The 26,288-nt window shown below is 42.8% G+C and overlaps 1 protein-coding gene across 6 annotated transcripts in view; it reads right to left on the bottom strand.

Annotated features, from left to right (window-relative positions):
- ERBB4 (erb-b2 receptor tyrosine kinase 4) overlaps positions 1-19,351 on the bottom strand; it is a 1,029,410-nt gene extending 1,010,059 nt beyond the window's left edge. For all 6 annotated transcript variants that reach the window (XM_030580258.1, XM_030580260.1, XM_030580261.1 and 3 more), the window contains exon 1: positions 18,863-19,351. In XM_030580258.1, coding sequence (XP_030436118.1) covers positions 18,863-18,944 — 82 coding nt within the window. In that variant the 5' untranslated portion in view covers positions 18,945-19,351. The remainder of the gene's footprint in view (positions 1-18,862) is intronic.
- Positions 19,352-26,288: the final 6,937 nt, after the last annotated feature.

Raw genomic sequence — 26,288 nt, 5'->3', positions numbered from 1 at the left:
AAAGTACTTGGAGGTGGGTTTTTGTTTATGGTTTGTGTTATAACCCTGTTTGTGGTGTTTCTCCAATGGGATGCCGCATTAATTCCTTCCTTTATTAAAAATATTTTGCTCCACTCAGACTCCGTGCTTGCGAGAGGGGAAGTATTGCCTCCTAGAGGCGCCCAGGGGGGTGTGGTATGTGAGTGTCCCAGGTCACTGGGTGGGGGCTCGAGCCGGTTATGCATTGTGTTACTGAAACGGAACCCCTGGATACTGAACCCGGCCCTTGTTGCTGCCAACTCAGAGGGGCAGAAGGGTTACACTGGTACAATCCCTACTGCAAATGCTCTAATAAAGGTACCTTATACCAGTATAACTTATTGCTCTTCTCATATGGGAATAAGCTATACTGGTATAAAAGGGGCTTAGACTGGTATAACTGCATCCACACTAGGAACACTGTACCATTTTAATTATCCCAGTAGAGTTGAAACGGTATACCTGGCGTTTATGCCACTATAGCTTTGTTGATCGGGGTGAGAAGAGGTGTGATATCTGACTGACATTGCTGGAAGAAGTTCCTACTGTAGATGTATTTACTGGTACAGCTTGTCTTGCTTGAGGAGGAGACGGGGGTTAGGATCCCAGTACAAAAAGCCGCTTTGCCAGTAGAGCTGCGTCCACACTAGGGCTTGGCCTACATTTAATAACGTACACCAGGAGACCTACATTGGTTAAAGGTGTGATTTTTTTTTAATCACCATAGCTATGCCAGTATAAGCCCTAGCATAGATGCAGTTATGCCAGAAAAAAAAATGTCCTTTTGCTGATGTAGCTTATTTTGTTCAGAGAAATAACTTTTGCTGGTATAAGCTGTCCTTACGAGGAGGATAGTTATACTGGTCAACCCCTTCTAGCATACGAATGCTTGGCTAGTATAGTATATGGTTATTCCTATTCCTGGTACAATTATCCTATACTGGATTCCTACTGGTAACCTCTTCTTTCTGAGACAGAGCTTCAGTCTCACTGAAAGCCAAAGCCCCTTATGCTCTAAGTCACTGGTAAATTAAAAAAAAAGAAACTGTCATCTTTTCTCTTCACTCCCGCCCTCTCCATCCCCCCGCAGAAAAGGGAAATAGCAGCTTTTGAAATCAGCATGGTGGTCTAGTTGTAGTGGTCAGAACCAGTATGTGGGAGAGGTGTCTTCATTGTCCAGCAGAGACTGGGATTACTTACGAAATGATGAACGTGCACAAGAGACAACAATGGCCTTGCCAGAGACAAAGAGAGTTGTGGCTCTGGTAAGAGCCGCTGGAAAAATTCCAACCAAACATTTGATTGGTCAGAATTTGCTGAAATTGAAACATTTTGTAGTGACAGTTTGAGTCTGCCGAAGTGCCAATGGAACCCTGCATGGTTTCCTGACAACTTGCTGGGTTCCTCACAGTCAGGGACCCCAGGATTTCCTGAGTCTATGGCTCTGGGGCAGCTCCAGGCAGACTGCCCCAGTTGAGGGCTCTATTCCCCTTTCACCAAAAAATTTGAAATGTTTGGTCTTCATTCCAAATCAGAACTAACTGAACTGTGAAATACTGAAATCTCTGTTATATGGAGTTTCCTTTCTCTGCCAAGCCTAATTATGGTTTCTAGAGGGAGTCCTGTCCAAACCTCCCTCTGAGATGAAGAAAATAGCCACAACACAGGAGCCCTGGAGTTGGAAAATTTAGTATAGGCTTGCTTTGGAAGGCAATCTGCTCTAATGGCATGTAGGATGGGAATATGGATCTCTGTTGCTATGTAAGCAGCAGGTTAACACACTGGACAGTAAATTTACTGTAGTCTCCAATTCATAAAGATACTTAAGCACATTTCTAACTTTATACACATGAATGAGTTCTTGCCTCCTAAAAACAGGACCATATTTGCTTACAGACCCTCATAACTTACATCTGGGGTTATAATTGACATGTCAGTTTCCTCAATTTTTCTTAGGAGCCACATGAATCCTCCTGGCTCTAAAACACGGGATCCATCTATACGTATGTCATAGCTGATTTAAAAAAAAAAAAAAGAACTACACTAGTGGGCTTTGGATGAAAGGAGGAGGAATCAGACATGCAGTTATGTTCCTCCTGAGATATTATCTTTAGGAAAAAAATCTGAACCTGAAATGCATAGATACCCAGGCCAGAAGAGATAAATGTGATCCTCGAGTCTGACCTCCTGGATAACACAGGCCATATAGCTTCTCCAAAATAATTCCTCGAGCATTTATTTTAGAAAAACATCCAATCATGATTTTAAAAGTGTCAGTGATGGAGAATCCACCAGGACCCTTGGTAAACTGTTCCAGTGGTTAATTGCTCTCACCTTTACAAAAATTAAGCCATGTTTCTGGAAATAAAATAGAGGCCAGCATAACAGAGGCAGCTTTAAGCTAGGGAATAAGTAATTAGACTGGGAGGGAGGAGCTCTGAGGTGTTGTTCCTGGTTCTGTCACTGACCTGCTGTGCAAACTTGGGTCAGTTACTTCACCTCTCCATTCCTCGTTTGTCTTCCCACCCGCTCGCTCTGGTCTCTTTGAATTGTAAGTTCTTTGGAGCAGGAACAGTCTATCACATTTGTACAGAACCTAGCACAATGGGGGCCCGGTTTTGGTTTCAATACAAATACACTAATTGTATTCCAGAATTGTAACTGTAAATAAAAAAATAAAGTAAGATGTTTATTATACAGAGTGAACTTTGGCTACATAATTTACCAATAATTTTCTAATACTTCTATCCAGCTGCATGTGTGTTGGAATCATCTCATGCTTATGCATCCAGATCATCTGAAGTTAATAATATTCATTCTGGGCAATGTTGAATTTGCTATGGCATGCCTTATATCTTGCAAGTATTTCCCTTCAAATACTCAATATTGTTTATTGTATGTTAATTGGAAGCTTAAAGGTACTTCTCTGATCTCACGATCTCTCTCATGGTAGATATGCCATTCTTCATTTACAGAGATATAACAGTAACCTTTCAATGCAGATGACATGAACAAGGATTTGTGAAGGAGGAGGGGAATACAATCAAAAATGTGAAGCTGTGCTTTACACAATGAATATTTAAGACCGGATTTGCAAAAACTGGGTAATTTTGCATGCAAATGGACAGTTACACATCTAACTGGCCATTTGTACATGCAATCATATGCACAATTACCTAACTGCATAATTGTGTGGGCTTAATTTTGTAAACTAGGTCTTTCATTTTTGGTTCAAACACAAACACATCTAATAAATAGACACTGACTTTTTTTTTTGGAGGCAAAACATCAAGATATATTGAATCAAAAAGTAAATATCAATTGAATATGTTGAGGTTTATACTATTCCAGTACGAATAATGGGCCAGGTACATGGCTGATGTAAATCTGGGTAGCCCCAGTGAAGTCTAAAAGAGATACACCAATTTACTGAGCTGAGGATCTGGCCCTTCAAATACTGATGTTGTCAATATAGGCATATGTATTTTTGCAAACATTTTAAATATCCTCATTAGACACACTGGCAAATTTCCCTATTGTGGTCATGACTTTCTTTTGTGTAACTGTGTTGTTGTGGTTTTAAAATGACATTCTAAAGGGAAATGAAATTAGAAGTCCATTAAAAAGGTATCATTAATAAGCCAATCAGGAACTAGGTATGTGCATATGATATAATCAGCTGTACCTTGACGTCAGAGAAAATTACTATTGGCTTTGAAGAATCAAGTACAATGCAGTCATTTGCTTATGTGATCTAATTACTTAACATTGCTACATAATTTAGTATTGGTGACTTCCAAAAAGAGTGGGGGTGGGGAACCCCACAAACAAACTTTCTGGATCACCGCAAGTCTATTTTCAACCAATTACAAGCTAGAATATTTTTCTTTTGTGCAATAATACTTTAAAGAGCATCAATTTTCATGAGAATCTCATTCATGATTCTCAGTCATTTTACACGTCAACCAAAAGCTCTAAGATTAGCTGTCACAGCCCTCAAGTTTTGGCCAAACATCAATTTTCTGTGTGGATGATGCATTAAATTTAAGGCATTCATTGCTGTTGCAGGCAAAGTAATATAGCAATTACTAAGCTATTTCTGACTTACAAATCCATAACTAATCATATTGTTGGAACCAAAACACAGAGAGGGGGGAAAAATGAAGTTAAAAGAATGGTTAAAATAAAGACAAAGAAAACTTATCCACTACCAGATCCATCAACATGTATTGCAAACCTAAGGGCACCATACTGAATACTACAATCTCAGGCCATGAACACCGCTTTGAGAGTTTAAGTGTCTTTGGTAAAACAGGAATACCAACAGAATACAAATACTAAAATAAAATAAAATGATTATTAAGCAGTTATTCCAATGGTTCTTAACCTACTTACCATTCTGGGCCGCATATACGTCTCTCTCTGTGTTATCTGTGCCACATCCTCACAATATGTATACTACACGTATGGCCCTGAGGAAGTCACATAGGCCGCAGCTATGTGTGGATTGGGCCTAGAGTGACCAGATGTCCCAATATGCAGGGCTCTTTCTTACATAGGGGGCCTATTACTCAGCACCCCGTCCCTTGCTATCTGGTCACCCTAATTGGGCCATGGGTGGAGAACCACTGGGTTCTACTATATCAAGGTTGAAACAGCATACTGAGATCTTAGGACAGAAAGCACTCCACGGTACAGGTCTGATCCTGCTCCCATTGAAAATCGATAAGATCAAGTCATGTAAGTGCAAAGTACTACAAGAGATGTTAGTGATGTCACTAGAACCTGGAAGGTGTGCACTGCATTATTAATACAGAATTTCATTATGGTACATGAGACAGCACTAGATGTACAACTTAGTCCATGTCTTTGGTATGTTATGCAGCACTAAAACAATTAAAATGCTATAAAAGTTATGAGCTTTTCTTGGGCTTTAACAAAATCATATTTCGCAGATATGATCTTCCTAGTTTGAAATACAGCTCTCTGATGATATCATGGCTGTGAAATGCTGGTATGACTTTCTCTGTGAGCTCTGTATTATCTAAAAGGTATATGTTTTAAAAGAAAATTTCAGACTGCAAGAACCAGAAGCCAAATTCTACCATAAGTAACCCCAATATAAACTTCAAGTAACCCAACTCACTTCTATGAAGAGTCTTCTCAAAAGACAAGCTCTCTCCCCAAGAGCAGAGAAACAAACTGATTATACTACTTGCTATTTATATAAAAATATTAACTCAACCGTTTCTGTTAACTCCAGTGACTTCAGTGGAGTGATTCCAAAGTTATGCCACCATAATAGAGATCACCCATATAGATTTCATCCATACACTGGAACTAGTGACTGAGTCAGCTTGCAGAGGGCATGAAATAGCAGGGATCAGATCACAATTTGCTAAACAAAATTAGCTGCATGCCATTCTGTTTGTGTATCAGGTTCCTCTGCTCATGGCATGCTAATTCATGCAACAATCAGTACAGTGCAATAGAAAAAATAATAGAAGTATCTTTCAAAAACAAACCAAACAAACCAGTTATGTGTTATTTTGTCTTCTTTACATACAGCTTTGTGCACAATCAGTATTCGTGTCCCGCACTTTGTTAATAGCCACTAAAGAATTATATCTATCAACCACTTCGCTCTCCCAGTTAATGGGGAGTACATTTTTAGAGCACTTGATATATCAACAAGGACAATGGTTGCTAAATTTGAACTTAACAACAACTGGGGAAAAAAAAAAAGTTAGCTACTCCACTGATATTTTTACACACTAGAGAAATCTCTCCCCGAAATATATGAGGTTCTCTCTTTTTTAGTAACAACTTTTATATAAAATTATAAAACACTGAACTCTAAACATTACCAGAGATCCTCAGGCAACAACCATTTTAATGTAGATGTGTACCTTTTATTTATTTCTTTACTGTCAAAGATAAAGAATAAAAATATGCACATTCTAACTTAGCTTCCATGGGTCAAAAATGTTAAACAAGTAGTTGAGTGGTTGCCAAAATTCAACTGATACACACACCAGTCTGTATACCAGGATATTCAAAAATCTAATGGAAAAGAATAAAACTTACAAACAAATGTTGATCATTTTGTCTAGCTATTGTTACGTTATTGGACTACCTAAACTTCTAGGTTTAAAATGTTCACTATTTCAGTATTATTTAAATGAACACAAGTATTATTCTTCAGAAGACCCAGTCCCACAGGTGCAGGATGCTTCTGATGAGGCTGCGAGCACGCTTTGCTCCCATTGCTTCCAGTGGGGGTCGAGAACACTCGGTACCTCACAGAGGTCCCAATTTCGCAAAGTACTCAGGCACATGCTTCTCTTTCACTGTGGGGCGCAAACAGCAGTATAGACGTTCAGGCTCAGGCTGCAGCCTGGGCTCGGAGACCCTCCTCATTCATGGCCCGGGCTCCAGCCCTAGTCCAAACATCTAGACGGCAATTTTACAGCTCTGTCACTTGAGCCAAGTCAGCTGACCCAGGCCCAGCTACAGCTGTTCCACAGGCCTTTTATTGCAGATGACACGTACCCTTGGGCACGTTTAAAAACTGTGCCCAGTGTCTTTCTATTGACTGTTCAATGGAAGCAGTGTCTGTCACTATCTGTGAAGCTGGAGTTAAACTTGTGTCAATATTTCCCAAAGTTTTACAGTTTTCCAATTCATTTATTAAAAAACTACTAATTTAATATCAAACAAAACTGGGTATAAAGGGTCTTTTGACAACAAGACTTTTTTCCATGCCTTTTATAAACATCCGCCTTTGTTTGCCTTGGTTATTTGAAAAAAAAAAAAAGTTAGACATTTTAATTTCTTAATACACATCTATCAGGCAGTTAGTCTACTGTCTGGTCTAATTACATGATGCATTCCAGAAAACTGACATGAAATTTTAAAAGTAATTTGGGATGTGCAGCACTCAACATTCAGCCTCTAGAGTGCTGGAGAAAGCGTAGCCTCATGAGCAAAAACTAATAACAAGAGATTTGACTGCAAGAAATGCACGATGACAGCAGGGCAAAGGGACACTTTTCTTCACCCCCATCTGCAAGTAGGGCTCAGGACTGCTACTCCGGCACAGTATGGGAAAGAAAAGTGGATGCAGTGGATCCTGGTTATGTATGTAACCACAGGCTAGGGCTTTTAAGAGCTGCAGCGGAATGTTGCTCACAGCCATTGCTGAGGTGACACTGTGCCTCTGGTCAGTCACAACAAAGAAGTAGTAAAAACACTGACAGCTGAATGTAAACAGCTTCACATGACAGTTACTGGTCTTACAGAACCCAGGAACAAGACTGAACATTCCAAAGCGCCATCTACTGACACTTTATCTATTAACTATTCTCATATATATGTGTGTGTCTGCTTTAGACAACAGCTATGCTTCCACTTTCCTGCAAAGAGAACTTTGCAGCATGTAGAACAGTGTTGTGGGGTCTCTGAACCCAGCAATAGCAATGAGGTGATTCATGTTCATATGCAGCCTTACGTGGCTATGTCAGAGATTGCAGGATTTGCACCACAGTGTATGGTACATAACATCACTGTACAGTAGGATAGACAGCAAAAGTTTCAGTGGCTTTTTCTGAGCCACAGGACCTAGTGATGGAAAAAGACTTTACCTAACAGGTCATAATCACAAAAGGCATGTTATAAAATACACTTTAGAGACCACAGACAGAGGGTGTTTTCAACCTTAGGATCTGATCCTGCCATGAGAGAAACAGGCTTTTGACAGCAAGAAAAACCTCTACACATTGGACCACACATGCCGTGGTGCTGTTGCAAGATGAAGCTACACATATGTACAGCTGTCTGTAGAACAGTGCCCTGGAAAGATCTACATCACACATCTCCATTTTGTGCCCATTGCGCCAGACATGGCTTTAGTAGAAGGGGAGAGGCCTGAGTGTATGTAGGTTGTATATACAGACTACGTGCTGGTGAGGTGTGGTATGAAAGTTCTATCCACGTGAATCTAGCATGGCTGCATTACAAGCAACAGCCAACAAAAATGTGTAAGAGACCACGTACTCTTCAGGCATATAGCACATGTTACCAAACAAACCAAAAAAACCCACACATCCTTACAAATAGCTAGGAGTTTTTAAAAACAAGTTACCAGTACAATTTCAGACCTCTATATCATTATTATAACCTTAGTTACTGCAAGTCTAACCACACAGGACTCAGAGGAAAATTATAATTAATACATTTTAGAAACTCCTGAAATTTACCTAAAAAGACCTTTTCTTTGCATAGTAATGTCACATTTTTAAAGATTTGATAACATGCAAGTCTTCCAGCTGTGTCCACTGCAATTCTCCCATTTCCAGTAAGAAAAGGTCTGACATCACGGGGTACTAAAGACAGAAGCAAAAGCTTTATATCACTGGAAAGTGGGGAACCTTCCTGATTTTCTACTGGTAGGAAGGTCCCGTTTCTAGTCCTAATGGATCCCAGGATATTAGAATCTAATCCTACTCCTGATGCAGGACTGAATATTGCCCATTTTCCACCTTATATCTGTGTAATTCAGGGAAAGGAGGAAGCATTTCTCCAGCAGGCTGAAAAAAAAAAAATTGGCAGCTGTCTGAAGCCGTTGAGAGGCTTGGAACATTAGGAGTAGTCCTGGCAGACATGAGGCAGTGGACGCTGTAGAAATGAGGCTGTCAAAGATGCATTAAACATTCCATTTATGACATGACTCTGCAACGAATCACATGGACTCCACCGCCAAGTATGTGCTACATTTATATATGTACATCCCCGAACCAAAAGTAATAGTTACATCAGCACCCTTAACTCTAAGTTAACTATAGCACTACCATTAAAAAAAAAAATCAGTTAAGATCACTTACATAATTGTTCTCCTATCCTACAAATTGATACATTTTGTTCTTAAAAATATTAACATACAAAAATTCAAATGTACAGACCCCAACAACAGCCTTAATAGACTTACAGGACAATGTAGTGTAACTGATCTTAGAGTTGTGCTCTATCACACAGACGCTTTGGGGCTCAACCCAGACCAGCAAAGGGAAGTCCCCACTTACCCTGCTACCTTGGGTGTCTCTGGGTAGTGCAGCTTTGGTTTGACCCCAGCAGCCTGTTTACAGCATAATAGCTTCACCTTGGCTTTCACCAGTCTGGCTACTCCTCACAAGGTAGCACCAATACCCTCCAAGTCTCAAGTTTTCCCAAAACTGTCTGCCCTGTAGCATCCAATCCTTCTACCTGTAGCCCTCACAGAACTCTAGTTCGCTGCTTCTTTAAAGAGACAGTACACAGCACCAATCTGTTAATTTAGCTAAGGGCTCACTTCTGTGACAGACAGCACTGAGATGGAGTGTAGTAAAACTAAAAATAAGTGTATTAGCAAACAGCATAGGATTAAATGTTTCTGGTTTTAAGCTTTGCCTGAAAAACACATTTTAAGAATATATTTCCAGCACTTATTTATGTTTCTTCATCTATCACCCGTGTATATGCTACGGAATAATATGAATCACCAGCACGTCGCCAGTTTACATATAATACCTTACATCAATGGTTCTCAGACTAGGGCTGCTGCTTGTTCAGGGTAAGCCCCTGGCGGGCCAGGCCAGTTTGTTTACCTGCTACATCCACAGGTTCAGCCGACTATAGCTCCCATTGACCGCAGTTCACTGCTCTGGGCCGATGGGGGCTGTGGGAAGGGCGGCCAGCACGTCCCTCGGCCCGCATCGCTTCCCGCAGCCCCCATTGGCCTAGAGCGGTGAACCACAGCCAGTGAGAGTCACGATAAACTGGCTTAGCCTGCCAGGGGCTTTCCCTGAACAAGCGGCGGCCCTAGTTTGAGAACCACTGCTTTACATGACATTAGGGCCATATTCTCTACCTGAAAGGTGAGTATGTCAGACTCGATAAGTTAGTTGGCACTGCATAACCCAGCAGAGGGCATGCCAATATATTATTCTGTATACTTAAAACATAAATATATGTTTATATGATCTTAAACCCATATTTACACAATACACACTAAAAGCTCCGAAGAAATCATAATATATGACCATGTCAATGGTCATGCATTATGAGAATTATTTTCAATTTCCATAAAAACAAAATGCCTAATTATACCCCACAGATTTTAATAGACTATTATGATCATCTAATCTAACCTCCTGTGTAACGCAGGCCATAACTTCAGATTAGACTGAAGCATATGTTTTAGAAAAACACCTCATCTTGATTTAAAGATTTCAAGTGACAGAACAACTACATTTCCCTTTAGGAAGTTGTTCCAATGGCTAATTACCCACACTGTGCACCTTATATCCAGTTTGATTTGTCTATCTTCAGCTCCTAGCTATCAGATCACATTATGACTTGTTTGCTAGGTTAAAGAGTCCTCTCTTATTCTAGGTACTTACAGACCAGATCAAGTCATCTCTTGGATAGCTAAGTAAATGGAGTCTCTTACTTCTCTCACTATCAGGCAGGTTTTCTAGACCACAAACTGTCCTTGAAGCTCTTCTCTGAAGCTTTTCCAGTTTCTCCAACATCCTTTTAGACGTCTTGACACCAGAACTGGACACCATATTCCAGTAATGGGCTCACCACTGCTAAAGAGAGAGGAAGCCTCATCTCCTCACTGGTCTCCTGCTCATATATCCAAGGATCATGGTAGTCTTGTTAGCCACAGCATTGCTTTGGGAGCTCACGTTTAGTTGATTACTCAGCGTGACTCCTATGCCCTTTTCAGAGTCAGTGTTTTCCAGTATAATTTCCATCCTCCCCCAAAGTGTGGCCTACAATCTTTGTTCCTACACGTATGATCTTGCATTGGCTGTATTAACACACCTGGGCCCTACTGAAGTCAATGAGATTTTGCCAAAAGGGATCAGGATTTCACCAAAGCTGTTTATATAACTTTTACTTCTGGGTCAGTGCAGAGTTTGAACTCGGGATCTCTTGCACCTCCAGTGACAGTCACAGCTCTAAGCCAACAACCCACTTTATCAAAGAAAAGGGACTCTCCATTCCTTGGTCAAGTTATCCCTCCTGTGTGAAAAGGGGCTTTAGTCAGCCACCTTCGCAGCAGCATCGCCCTTTTTTTTGGGCATCACAGAACTATTCATGGGGCAAGATTCAAGCATGGGGAGCAGGCTGACCATGGAGAAAAGTGTGCCGAGCCAGGAGAGAAATGTGCATCATCTCCTACTGACCTCAGAGGAGGTCTGTAATTACATCTCCATAGCCCTTGCATGCATTAGAATCATCGAAACATAGGGCTGGAAGGGACCTCGAGGTCATCTAGTGTAGCCCCATGAACAGAGGCAGGACCAAGTAAACCTAAACCATCCCTGACAGGTGTTTGTCCAGTCTGGTCTTTAAAAAACTCCAGTGATGGTGATTCCACAACCTCCCTTGGAAGCTTATTGCAAAGTTTAACAATTCTTATAGTTAGAAATTTTTTTCTACCTAACCTAAACCTCCCTTGCTGCAGATTAAGTCCATTATTTCTTGTCCTTCCTTCAGTAGAAAGAGAACAATTGATCACCATCCTCTTTATAATAGTCCTTTACATATTTGAAGATTGTTATCAGATTCCCCTCAGTCTTAGTGTCTCAAAATTCAACAAGCCCAGGTTGTTGGTTTTTTAACCTCTCTTTGTACATCAGGTTTTCTAAATCTTCTCTCATTTTTTATTGCTGTCCTCTCATTTTTTATTGCTGTCCTCTGCACTCCCTCCAGTTTGTCCCCATCTTTCTTAAACTATGGTGTCCAGGACTGGACACAGTACTGCAGCTGAAGCCTCATCAGTGCCAAACAGAGCAACACTATTACCTCCTATGTCTTACACATGACAATGTTAATACACCCCACAATGGTATTCGCCTTTTTTGCAATTGCATCATATTGTTGACTCATATTCAATTTTTTCCACTATAATTAGTCTTGGCAGAATTTGATTTCAATACTTTTATAACTTCTATGGATAATGTCAATGTTTTAAAAAAATGCTTAAAAACATTGATTTAAATGTTCACGGTTGCACAAAAGCATAGGAATGGGGCAGACAAGTCGTAATTATGTAATGACTATAGACGTTGAGATTCAAAAAAGTTAAAGCTTTATAACTATTAAAACATGTGATGTTGACAGTTTATATCAAAATATACAAAGTGAGTATCCTCAAATCACCCTCTTGTATGTTCTCAAGCAGCATTTGCCTCACTTTGCCACTCTGCGAATTTCTACTATTGACTCTCTCTGATGAAATCTGTATTTACCAATAAAAATCTAATCCCTCCAAACTTAACTATGATCTCCAGGTCATTTTCTGCCAGTTATTCCTCATTTTGTAGCTCTGTAGTTCTTTGTACTTGTCCTTATTGAATTTCATCTTGTTGATTTCAGACCAACTTTCCAAATTGTCAAGGTCACTTTGAATTCTAATCCTGTCCTCCAAGGTGCTTGCAACTCCTTCCAGCTTGGTGTCATCCACAAATTTTGTAAGCATGCTCTCCACTCTATTAGCCAAGTCATTAATGAAAATATTGACTAGTACTGGACTTAGAACTGACCCTGGTGGGAACCTACTAGATACACCCTCTCAGTCTGACAGCGAACTACTCTTTGAGTAAGATCTTTCAGCCAGTTGTGCACCCACCTTAGAGCATTTTCATCTAAATCACATTTCCCTAGTTTGCTTATGAGACTGCTATGTGGAACTGCGTCAAAACGCCTGACTAAAAATCAAGATAGATTCTGTCTACAGCTTGCCCCCAGCCACTAGGCCAGTAACCCTGTCCAAGAAGGAAATTAGGGGCATCTCAATTTAAAAGGAGGGCCTGGGGGCTGCTGCCACCTGCAGATGCCCAGAACAGCAAGAAACCAATGGAACTGGCTGTCTGAAAAAGCAGTTCTCTCATGTGTAGAATACAGAGGTATCAGTATTTGCAGCTGGAAGTTAGATGTAGATATTTACATGCTTTCTAATGGTAACCATCTTCTAATAAAGCTTTTTATATAAGAATGGTTGTCTCACGTGTGTGTGTTGCACATTAATTCACAAGTACATCGTAAACAGATTTTCTGTGGTTTGATTTCCTAGTATTTTTAATGGAGCAGCTGAATATTTTACAATTTCTACCTTCCCCTATAAACCAATGAGCATCAAACCACAGAAAAAGCATTTAGATTAAGTGAAGGGTCTGGTTAATTCCCCACAGTAACAAGAAAATTAAAGCCACTTTTAAGAAGAACTCAGGATTCTTAAATGGCTCGAGGACAAATTCAACCCTGGTGTAAGCCAGTGCAATGTTATTGATTTCAGTGGAGCTGTTTACACTTACAGCCGACTTAAATTTGCCCTTACAACCTTAAATTGTGACTTATATCATTCTTTAATACAGACAAGGAAGAGAGTCAAGGAATAGCTGTCTGAATTGTTAATGCCGAATTGGATTTTGCTTACTTGCACGCATTTAAGCCAAGACCCGCAATATTATGTCGTAGCCTTATGTGCTTTATTACAAATGCAGCTCTCAGCACTGCATACAGTGCACATGATCACATCCTGCCCTCTTTTAAAACCAGACAGCCCCGGTTCTGTCTGTTGGGTTCTGCAGGGATAATTAAGAGTAGAATCTGGCCCTCTGTATAAACAACTCTCTGTTGATTTCAGGGATGCAGAGTATAAATACCTGTTTCACTGTTGCTCTGCAGCTCTCATCTACCACAAGAATATCTGCCCCAGACCCAGAGCCACCTCTGTGCCAGATCTGCCGCAGCCATTCACAACACAGGGGAAATTTGGGGGCAGGCTGCATGAGGAAAGGAGCCTGACCCGGGGTCTTGTTACATCAGAAATTCTGCATTCCTGCAACTGCCCACCAGGGCCATTGCAATGGGAATACAAGTTGACTGTCTTACCCTGTGCCCGAGACAAAACTGCCCCCACCAGCCCACAAAGGGAAGCAGCATAGTCTGCCTGCCTTCTAATCCCCACACCAGTCTCGGTCTGGTCCTAGATGCCCAATCCTGGGGTCAGAACTCCAACTGACACATCAGTGGAGTTTTACCTGAGTAAGGCCTGCAAAATTTTGGGTTAGCCTGCAGCTGGAGAACATAATGGGAAACTGTTCCTCTGACGCTGAACAAGTGAGCTGCAGCAACAGAATATATTGCCCACTGAATGGATTTCACTTTCTCAGGACCTGCCTCCATCGTCCCCAACCAGATGCTGAAATTTCTAGTTAATATTTATTTTATAAATCTTTTCAAAGGCATGTGGGGCTCAACGCCCAAATATCCATTGCATTGCAACAAAGAAGCCAAGCATAAAAGACAGCGGCTGGAGATGAGGCACGATGCAGCTTTCAAAAGAGGGCCCATCTGACGTGACCCAGAGAAGAGCTCTGACTTGAGCCTAATGACGACGCGGCACATCAGACTGAATAGGCTCATCGGGAAGACGACAGTGGAAAAATATTTTAAGTACAATTCATTTCACAGAGCAACTGGACACTTCATAGCACAACAGTTAATTTTGCTGCAATTATTTAACACTTCTGCAGTACTGTAGATCAGAAAAAGGAGTCTGTGTATTGGCAATTTGCTAACTGAGCAAGGACTGACCTGTTTCCAAGTAATAGCACAAGGTATTTTGATCATGGGACCCAATTTAAACTACAAAGACTATGCACTGCCAATAGTATACAAACAAACACGGGATATACACGCTAGCTTGTTTTTTTTTTTAAAAAACTTCCCAGCCAAGGGAAGCAAGATAATGAAATTAACAGTTCTTGCTATTTCCCTCACCCATATCAGTGAAGGTGTAGGCATCTCAATGACCTGCCCAAAATAAAGAAAATATTTAGGGCCTGATCCAAAGCCCATTGAAATCAGTCAGAGCTGCCCCCCTTCCTTTTCCCCTCCCCATCAGCCCTCACTACTTACAAACCAAAGCACACCTGTACAACCTGACATGCTAATTCAGAGGGTGCCAAGCAGAATGTGTCAATCATGGCTCAATAAGTGCTTAGAATTAAAACCCTTCCTTCCTTCCACTCCTAATTAAAAACATTTTTCTTCTTGTGTGGCGTGGGAGTAAAGCATTTTATCCAAGAGAGATGTGAGGCTTGCTGGAAGTCGAGATTTGGCCTTGGGAGTCAGCACTTTGAGGATATACAAGTGACCCTGGATCAATGCATTTTTATTTTCTCTCAGGAATAAATATAGGCAAGGGAATGGCTTTGTGACTGGTCAGCCGGCCAGCCAGCCATATCTGATTTATCAGAAAGGAGGAATAGAAAGTGACTCAAGGAGCTCCAGCAGCGCCAAAGTGGAAGGTTGCTAGGGAAGAAAGAGCAAGGAAGTAAAAGAAGTGAGAAAGAAAAGTAGTATGAAATAGAACAAAAATATATATAAATATAAGGGAGGGGAGGATACTATGCAGGAAGAAGAAAAGAATGACGAGAAGAAGAAAATCAGAAGGAATAATAAATCTGCTCTCTACTAAGAATAAGGGCTTGTGAAATAAGAAATAAAATAATTCATTTACTGGTATTAACCAATCAAAAACATGGCAAGGGAAAATTTAAGAGAGAAACAAAATAAAAAAAAAATCAAATAAAATCTAATAGGATAGTCAAACTGTTAAAGAAATGACCATGTGCAGAAAAAGCAGCATTTAACTAAAACCAAAATATGACTATAAAAGGATACATCATTGTGAAAGCAACAGAAAACATTTCAGTTCTTTTCCAACATAGCTCTGATCTCAGTTACGTAAAAATAGGAACACAGACCAAGTCAAGAATGTGTGAATGCGCGTCACTGGTCAAACTTCTTCATCTCTACATTATTTAAAACAAAAAGGAAATGTGAACGATTTTACACTCTTTTTAATGTTTAACTTAAAGCAACTGACCCCTAGAAAATATATCCAACAAAAAATCACATTACATTGCTATCATTAGGTCAGTTTACAAATAATATTTGTCAGGAGATCTAAGCAGCATTATTCTGTCCAGGGATTCCAAACAACTTTAAAAACTGAGCAAGCGTTTGATTCCTAACTTCCTGAACACATGAAAACTTCAAGCACCATGAAAGGAGTTGAAGGAAATTTTACACAATGCATTTTTCATAAACATGTAGTTACAGTGAAGGAAAATGTACATTTAGGTTTTTGTTTTAAACTTTCAGTATCATTAGCCAGTTTATTGTACATGTAAATAGGAATCCAACTATGTAGGTTCACTTGGCAATATTTGGAAACACCTTAAAAATATAAGGGGAAACCTTACTTATGTGTCTCAGGAATAGACCTAAGTTAAACAGTGTAACATATTGTTTAAGGACCTGGAATTACTGTTTGCATTTGTCCAGGAGGCAACCTAGGTGTGTTTGTGTTTCCCTTCAGCAAATCACGCATGCACAACAATGCAAGTTACTTCACAGGAATTGTTCTGCTGCAGGATATAACAAAATGATACTCTAATGGACTGTCCCTGGGGATGTCATAGGACATCTCTTTCAAATATCTTGAAGGACTGCATCTATGGGTCAACCAGTAATTTTAAAGGGAACAATTACAACTCTTTCTTCAGGTTTCTCTGAAGAGAGATAGAACTACAAGCCCTAATGATTTGTACTGAGGGGGGGGGGTCAATATTTCTATTCTATTCACATAGACCAGTAAATAAGGTGCATTCCTTCTGCTTCTTAAGAAATTAGCATTTCAAAAATATGCCACTTTCCCCTGAACTCCAAGCGTGTCTAATAATGCGAGAAGCAGATTGTCTCCCCTCGTTTCCTTAATTTGTTTCATCTAAAAGCAATTCACTCAACATCTTGTCGCCCTCTGGCAGCTTAGTTTACTTATCCGCACTTAATTTCTCATTTGGACCAAAACAAACTCCTCCAAACTGCTACTGACTGGGGGAAGCTCAATATGTAGGTACTCGGGAAGAATCCCTCCCGCACTCAGAGAACAAACAACTTGCTTTTATGAGGTTGGCTCAAAATTAAAAGGGCTCTCCCTCCCTCTTCCATGCAGAATAGTTGCAATTTCGCAGAATCACGCCTCTTTCAACGAAAAGAAACACACCAAATAGCTTTCCTTTCTCCTCGTCGCCTGTCGGGCTCGCTTTGCGTTTTAAAAACTCGAGCCTGGCTTTTCGGATCACCCAGTATTGTGGAGCATCCGCTCATCAAACCCTAAGCACGCCAATGGCTTCACTTGTGATTCTGACAATACAGAATACAGAGATGTCTGTCCTACATCGAGAGGAGAGCGGCAGAACTAATTAGGATTTCAATTCCTTATAGAGAAAAATCTGACAAGAGCTTTTACAGCGAGCGTAACCCCAACAGTTCGGGGAATACCGAACTGCTGGGCACCAACCCCTGAAGCAGAGGGAAAAACCCTGTAGGTTGCCTCACCGAAATTCCTATCCGCTCAGCCTACATGTCAGCCTCGGCTGCTCTGGAAGGGGTCAGCACGCATAAGCAGCCCCCGTGGAAGGGCAGCAGCAGGAAACCCCCCAAAGAAGGTTGCATCCAGCAGGTACAACCCCTGAGCTAACTGATATGTGCGGACAGCACGGTGCACAGAGAAAGTCGGGAGGTGCAGACAAGCCTGGGAGATGCACAGAGCGCCTGCATGCGAGAGTATTGACAGAGATCCATCGAGTACAACTGGACTGTGTTTAACTGGGGGGGTGGAGGGCCTCCCTCGGTGCCCCCCCCCGAGGATGTGTTTAAATCCGTGCGTTTTCCACTTGTTTGTGATGGGGGGGGCGGGAGACATACTACAGGCAAGAAAGGCCTGAACTTGACACCCGAGTTCCTATGTTTCACCCCAGCCCAGGACTAGTATGATTGTGCAAACGCCCCCCCCCCACCCCACCGCAGCGTTTTCCCATCTCGTCTTTGCAGAGCCCCCCGAGTCCGCTCCGCTTTGCAATCATCCAGCGGCTGCAACTTCGGAGTGCGGGGCTGCAGCTCCCCTCTCCTGCGAGGGCCTCGCAGCTGTCCTGCACGGCGGAGAGCGGAGCAGCTCCCCCTCCGCTCAGGGGACCGGGAGCCAAGGGGAGTATAGGACGGGACCGCAGCCAGGAGCCGCCGCTGAAGGGCACTTCGGGAGCCCAGAGCCAGCAGCAGCATGGGGGGGGGGTGAAGTTTGTGGCCAGCCCGTGTCGCCGCTCGGCTCTAAAGCAGGCAGCGAGAGCGCGAGCTATTAATGCAGAACTGGGGGGGGGGGTGTCCGGCTAGTAACGCTGCAGCTTTCGGGGGCTGCCTGCCAGCAGGGCAGATCCTCCTCCGCCCAAGCGCTGCAACCGAGCTCCTGCGCCGGGGAGCCGCTCGCCGCGCAGAGCGCCCAGCTGTGCCTGGCTAAGGCGGCCCCGCGCGCAGGTGGGGAAGGGGAGCTCCCCCGACCCCCTGCTGGCGCAAGGAGAGACACCGGCATCAAACCCCAGCGCAACCCTCAGCCCCCGTCCTCGCTCCCCGGGTGGCGGAGGGCGACGCGCTCGGTGTCTCCCCTGCAGAGCACACACAGAAGTAGCCACTGATTGATACAGATATGTGCCACCTCTAGGCAAACAGGCACGGCTGCTCGCTGCCCAAACCACAGGGAAACACCGCGGCACAGAACTAAACCCAAAAGGGGGACTCAAGGCAAAACCCCGGGGAAATAAAACCGGATCGGCTCCGGCTCCTCTCCCAACTTGCAATACAAACACAAGCCGTCTCCCTGCACGAAATGCACCATCCAAAACCCCAGGCGGCAGGTTTCCCAGCTGCCTCTGCTTCGCAAACCCACCTGCCTGAGCCGCGCCGGGCTGGAGGGTCCCGGAGATCACCAGGCAGCTGACCCAGCACACGAGTCGCTCTGCCAGCTTCATGGTTCGTTGAAAGGGCGGCCTCAACTCCTGGCAGCGATGTTACATGGTCCAAATGGCATCTCCCCTCGGCTGCGAGCGTGGACCCCGGAGCCCGGCTGTGGGGACGAGGAGCGAGACACGGCGCGTTTGCTCCCTCCAGTCCCGGCGTGGAGTGAGACGCTGATTCCCTACTTGGCAAATCTGTTTGCAACAAGTTGTTGCCCAGAAGTCGCCGGCTCCCTGCCTCTTAGTCCCAGTTTCTCTCCTTTTTCCCTTCCTCTCTCTCTTCTCTCCCCTTCGCCTGGCTTCACTTGGGGGGGGGGTATTTGGCTGCCCACCTCTTCTCCTCCCACGTGTCCAGGGGCTGTAGTACTCCGATCTCAGAGCGTCAATTCCGTTTACTCCCTTTCCCTGGCTGCTACGCGGAGATTAACAAGACACCCAAAAAAAAATACACAGAGAATCAGAGAGGTTGGAGCAACACACAGCAGGCCCCGCCTCCTCCTGTGCACAAACCCCGCCCCTTCTGTGGACAAGCCCCGCCCCTCCCCCCCGCTTACACTGGCTCGCCTTGATCGCTGCGCCCCGAAAGGCGCTGCCCGGCTTGGGAACACCTGTCACGGCCGGAGGGCAGCAGCCAGGCGCGATCCCTGTCCGCAGGTTACCATGGCGCAATGCAAAGGCAGCCGCTGGCCATAAACACAACACTGTGCGGGCGAGAGACGCGCCTTTTAATGGCACGGTGTTTGATCAGCTGCGCGTTCAGCCCGCGGCAATCCAGCGCGGTCCAGTTGCTGGGGTTTTCTGTGGGTTGTTTCCTTCTTCCAGCTCTGTGCAATCGCGGCGGGCTTTGCTTCCCCGCCGTGCAATCAGCTGTTGCACCTGTGTGCTGGGGAAGGGGTTGTGGTGCAAACGCAAGCTTCCTTTTAAAGCAGGCTGAACCCTCATTTGTATTTGGGGGGTTGCCGGGCTGCGAACCCAAATTGAACGCGCTTCTCATTAGGCGGCGCCTGCAATGACTCTCGCTCCAGCCATTTCTGACCTGAGGTCAGCCCTGTGGAAATAACGCAGCTTGTGGAGGGGATGGGGAGGACTTTTTCCAAATTCAACCCTTTGCGATGAGTGTGTCCGCTTTAAAGCGTTTTTAGCGCAGCCGCGTGGCCGAGCAGCGGCTCTTGTTGCAAACTGAAAGGAAAAGTGAAGTGGTGATGGCCCCTGATCTCACACACACCCGCTCTAAAATGAAGCAGAACTTTCTCCTCTGGGGCGGAGGTCAGCTGTGTCTACACCGAACTACTTAGGCGACTGTTTGCTAATAGACTGACTAGCCCAGTGGGGTGGCAGGTCGGCGAGGCTGCAGTTTGCTGATTTCCCTTTCAGGTGGTATAATTCAAGAGAAAATAAATGTCTGGCGCTCCTATGACTCAGTTCGACAGATGGAATTGCTCCAAAAATAATCCGAAGGGGTTTTTAATAAAGCAGCAAGGCAGGAACTATTCTGGATGGAGGAGCTGCTGCCAATTCAAGTAATCTAGAGTCTCTTTGCCCCTTAGGTTTATTACAGAGGGGAGCATTTTAAAATGAGTTAGAAACTTGCTTGGAACGTGTAACCTTCTGTAATTTATTTAAGCTTTTGAGCCTGCTCTTCTGACTTCGGACAGCCCTTCCCACCCCCAAAAAACTTCTACTAGTCCTCCAGCTGCTGCCCCTTCCCTCAACTTCTGCAGTGACTCCCCTCAAACCACAGCTCTCCCTTAAACCCTGGATTCATTTCTCTGCACGTTTATAAGGACTCCAGCAGGTAGCTTTTTAGGCAACCTCGTTGCAGGGCCTTTTGCTCCCGTGACCTAAAATCTTTAGTGGTTCAGGGCTGTGAATCACCCAGTGCATTGTGCATGACAGCAGACTTCAATGTGCTGGTGACCCTGGCCTGGCCCTGTAATCTTCAGCACACAGGTGACTGCTTGGGGGAAGAGGCCTGAGCTCAAGCAATGCCAAGCACTTGCAGCAATCATTGACTTGAAGGGTAGGTGTGAGGGTGCAGAACTTACGCTTATCAGGCCAATGGGGTGATATGAGTTGGGAGGAAGGAGTGTACTCAGCCTACGCTGGGAACTGGAGAATGGGAGGGAGTAGGCTGTTGCTTCCTAACTAAACCTGAGGAAAAGGTTGAAGTAGGTTGAACATTCAGGCAGATAAAGTAATTATCTTAGTGAGCTGTCTTCAACAAAGCTTGTCTGCCAGCCAACAAAGTCAGTCCAATAAAAGATATTACCTCACCCACCTGGCTTTCTAATATACTGGGACCAATGCAGCTACCTACACTGCATACTTTCACCTATCAGTCATTCTGAAGCTCCTTTCCTGACACATTTCCTTTCTCCCACTGTGGTTAGATGACCATTGATCACATGCTTATGTCACACTGGGTTATTCTAGTAACATGGTCTAGATGTACAAGTGTAGAAATAAGCAGCACCTATGCAGACATGTAAACCTGCAGGCAGCTACAGTTACCAACCACTGTCAGGAGAGTGGGCTAGATGGACCCTGGTCTGATCCAGCATGACAATTCCTAGCTTCCTATACCCTGTGATGAGAGAAGTACAAGAACCTAAAACGGAACAGAACATCTATTTGGGGTGGATTATAGTTACCAACTCGCTCTAGCTCAGAAATGTATCCAGCAGAGCAAAACAGCAAATGCTAACATACCACTGTAAATTGTTTTGAGCAGTTCACTACATCTCTAATTAAAATCTGTCCGATTCCTCTTGCATCCATCCTAGGGAACACAGCCTGTTTTCTGGTGACTGTTCCTACCCAATAGAGAACAAAGCAGCCAACATTTAATAGTCCCTAAATCCAGACTCTTTGCAAACAAATTAACAGTACAGCAAGTGCATGGGTGTATGAAGGACACTGATGCCCATTCAGACAGAGTCCAATCCTGCTCAGTAATATTTTTCCATTGACTTCAATAGGAACACGAACAGGTTCAATGTATCATACGTCCAGTATTTCACAGACTTTAGTATCAATTTTTCTATACTGTGCATGAAAATGAGCAAGTGCTGAACATATCAGTATATGGACTCCACCATTCCCAGACAACTTTTTCAGGCTGTTACCCACATAGTTTAGGGCACCCCACCTTTTACCCTATGAGCCCTTAAGGCATGACCTGGTTAATTTAGGCACCCCCAACCTTTTGCTTCTATGGACTTGGGTTATAAGGCACCCAACCTTACCCATCCATGACTCAGGGCAAAACCTGGTCAAATTAAATACCAGCTCTTATCCCTTTCCCTTGAGGCTTAGGGTTTTCTGGGTCGGCTGGATCTTTTTCCAGTGAAAATGTCTTACACAGCTGTGCTCTAAACCAGTGGCTCTCAACCTTTCCAGACTACTGTACCCCTTTCAGGAGTCTGATTTGTCTTGTGCACTCCCAAGTTTCACCTCACCTAAAACCTACTTGCTTACAAAATCAGACATAAAAACACAGAAGTGTCACAGCACACTGTTACTGACAAACTGCTTATTTTCACCATCTAATTATAAAATATATTGTACTTACATTTCAGTGTAAAGTAGGTGGAGCAGTATAAACAAGTCATTGTCAGTATGAAATTTTCATTTGTACTGATTTCATCAGAGCTTTTTATGTAGCCTGTTGTAAAACTAGGCAAATATCTAGATGAGTTGATGTACCCCCGGAAGACCTCTGGGTAACCCCAGGGGTACATGTACCCCGGTTGAGAATCACTGCTCTAAACATGTTTATTAGCAATTCACGGAATACATATACCAAGCAAAGCTATTATGCTTACTACTCCCATATACTGATGAATTTGATCCGGTGGCCAGTTGGGATTCACTTGTCTGGAGATCCAGTACCTTTACACGTCAGGGGGTATGATGCTTTGCAGCTTGTTTTTGCATGGCAGTTCAGAGTTCATATTTAAAGAGCCTTGTTTTTTATTTACATTATATAGGTAAAATTAACTATTTTAAAAACAGTTATGAAACCTATTACATTGCTCAATACCCCTAGGTAACAAAATGTAACCAATTACGTATTGGCACCTATAAGTTTTCCTGCTAAAGTCTTTTATATTTTACTGTTTATGGCCAAATTGTAGCTTATTTATGACTTTTTGTTTGTGTGTGTAGATGGTTAGCATAAACTCACTGGTCAGAGCTTATATTATTTACTACAATTTTGTTTGACTATGGAGTGGGTTAGGTCCCAGGCCTACAGACAGCTTGGTGGTGAGGATGTAAAAGGAAATCTCTGTGTCTTGCCAAATGTTTGACATGTAGACTGTTGACAATTTATTATTCCCTCTCTGCGCTCAATTCAGATTGTGCTGCAGAAAATGGGAGCTGAGTTGGGTCCTGTAACAGCTAGAGAGAAGGGGAGAGGGTAATTTCTTCGGACTTCTTAATTTGACTTTTCTAAATGATCACTTTAGGATATGTTTAGTTGGCAGCAGCACCAGATTAGGACTCATGAAACCTGGGTTCAGTTTTGTCTCTGGCACTGGCTTGCTGGGTGATCTTGGGCAAGTCATCTCACCATTTTGTGCCTTGGTTCCCCCGTCTGTAAAATGGGGATAATGATACTGACCTCCTTTGTAAAGTGCCTTGTGCTCTGAAGATATAAAGAGCTATATAAGAGCTAGGTGATACAGTGTCTGTAGCAGAGTGTCTTCTGCCCCATGTAGGGTTGCCAACTTTGGTTTGACATGTTCCTGGAGGTTTCATCACATGCCAATCTTTCATTAAAGATTAATCTTTAATTCTGGAGACTCCAGGACAATCCTGGAGAACCCTAGCCCCATTGCACCTAATACACCTTTTTAATGATGGTCAAGGGTAACCTCTAGCCAGCAGTCCAAAAGTATTCATCAGAGCCTCCAAACATTATTTTTGATGTAAAAGGAAGCAGCACCTAACACGCATTCTACTCAAGGCTCATCTCTGCTGCAAAATGTTTGTCACTTAAACAGAATATTTTTCACTCAGGAATTCATTTAAAATAAACTCCAGTCACCCCCCACTCCTCCAAACGCCAATTTTTATTGCCTCTTTTCCAATTAAGTTCCAGGCTCTTTCTTCTTTAAATTCCCAAAGTCAAGGCCATATTTCAAGTGGGATTACAGTTCTTTTTCCAAAGCATGAAAGTTTTAGCGGAAAAGAATGAACAGGAGTCTGCAGAAAAGGGACTGTAAAGAATGAGACTTCATTGCACTTAGCACTGCATTTCATTGCCCTATGACAGTTCAGCATATATCAGTGGTGGCAAAGCAGCAATTATATCAACCAGCCAAGAGAGGGAGAATGGGAGGAGCTTTGTATTCAGAGACTGAAAAACAGTCTGGAAACTTAAACTCACTAGATACCTTTTGTGCAGTGGATTTTCTTAAAAAAGTAACATGCAAAGTCTTTATCTTCTTGTTTGCAATTTTAAAGAAATGTAGCTTCATTTGTTCTAACTAGAGGGGAGGCCAAAAAGTTAGTCCATTTCCCTTAACAACTGAATTAACTGAAATGCTAATCTTCTCTCCTTGCAAGCTCTATAAAATGCATAATGCCCGTTTTCTGTTACACAAATAAAACCAAAAGTAGGCTCTAAAACTAAACTCTTTCAAATGTTAAAATAGATAATTTAGCACTATCTGCCTTTCAGTAAACAATGACTAATTTTGCTGGTGGAAGCTGTAAGATTGGAAGGTGCAGATTCAGGGACGATAGCGAAGGTTCCTTCTTACATAACATTGGCTGTACATTAATCAGAAATGTTTGCTATGCAAATCTTGTCATGCAAAGCAATTATAGCTGTTCCCACACTGACCTCATGTTTATTTATTACACCAGCTCTTTATTTGAACCTTGTCTGGTCTCTCACCATAGCATATTAGCTATGTTGCTTCTAAAGGCACCCAGCTGAGAAATTTTAGATTTATCTATGCCATGTGTAAAACAGGACTGTTAGCTTCACACAGACTGCAATGCAGTGCTGAGAAACTCTAATATTATTCCAGCGTCTGTTCATGCAAAATAGTCTCACCCCAGGGTCTTTGTTAGGACAAAGGGGGCCTTCTACTAGGTAGGGGCCGTAACACCTTGTTTGGTCTGCGTCTGCAATATTCGTTGATGGTTAATGGAAACTGTCAGCTAGAGTTACCAGGCAGGACAAGTAGAATTAGATTTTTATAGACTGCTCAGTAAAAGTAAAAGTATAAACAATAATTTGCCCTTGATTAAGCTATGGCTCCTAGAACCAAAATTGCAAGACTCAGATTTAACTCCTGACCAAATAAGTTTCAAATATTAAAAATCAAAGGAGCGATTTAAATGGCTGAAATGCAAAATTGTGTCTTTAATTTCCTAATATTCTGTTGCCATAGAGTTTTCTTGACGTGGCTTCATATTGACCAGCAGTGGCATCAGTGGCTGTCAGGGGTTTTCTTACTGATCAGTATTCTTTGCAGCGCTTTCTGTTTTGACATGTGTCTTCTCCCTATTATTAAGTAGCAGCAATTTCAGCTTAATCTGTTTTTGTTCTTTTTTTTCCTTTCATCTCCACCTCAGGTACATACAAGACAGAAATATGTATTCATTGTTGCAGTACTATATTTTATACGTAAACAGGCTTGTCCTCCTCTTTAATATAATTTAATATTCGGAAAGATCTTTTAGATCATCTGCTTGATCTCACTTCTAATGCAGTATTGTTCCCTCAGTGTTTTAATCTGTATGCAATGGTAAATGGCTCGGACAAGAAGGGTCCCACAGTTTACCTCAGAAATCTGTTCTACATGCTTGTTTTAATCAAAGTCATTAAGAAATGGCTTCTGATATTTATCCTTAATGTTTCCTTTGTGTAATTCCATCTAATTACTCCCACTTACCCCAGTGGAAGACCAGGTCATTTAACATTTTCTGTGGTGTTCGTGCCTTTCAGCCATTGTAGCTGATTTACACGTATTCCAGTAGGGCTTGATCCAGAGCCCGCTGACGTCAATGGAAAAACTCCTTTCAGTAGATTTTTGGACCAGGCCCTTTGTTGTCATTTGGCCGAGCTATAGCTATTTAAGGTCCACCATAACTTCAGTTGTTCTTCTCTCAGCGGATGTTCTAGATGAGAACATGCAGACTAACTGGGCTGTAGGGTAAACCCCAGGCAGGCGAGAAAATATCTTCCGCTCATCCACTTCATGGCCACTATTGTGGGGTACAGGCAGGAGCAGTGCTTCCCCCTTGTATGTATTTTTATATGCCTGTGGATCTGTGCAGTTTATGGGCCCACTGGCCCTCATGCTTGGCTGGCTCCACCTGTCTCCTTCATTCGCCCATGCT

This window comes from Gopherus evgoodei, chromosome 11 (assembly GCF_007399415.2).
Source record: "Gopherus evgoodei ecotype Sinaloan lineage chromosome 11, rGopEvg1_v1.p, whole genome shotgun sequence".
Lineage (NCBI taxonomy): Eukaryota > Metazoa > Chordata > Testudines > Testudinidae > Gopherus > Gopherus evgoodei.
Note: the sequence above shows the minus strand (reverse complement) of the source record. Positions and strands in the feature narration are given on the sequence as shown.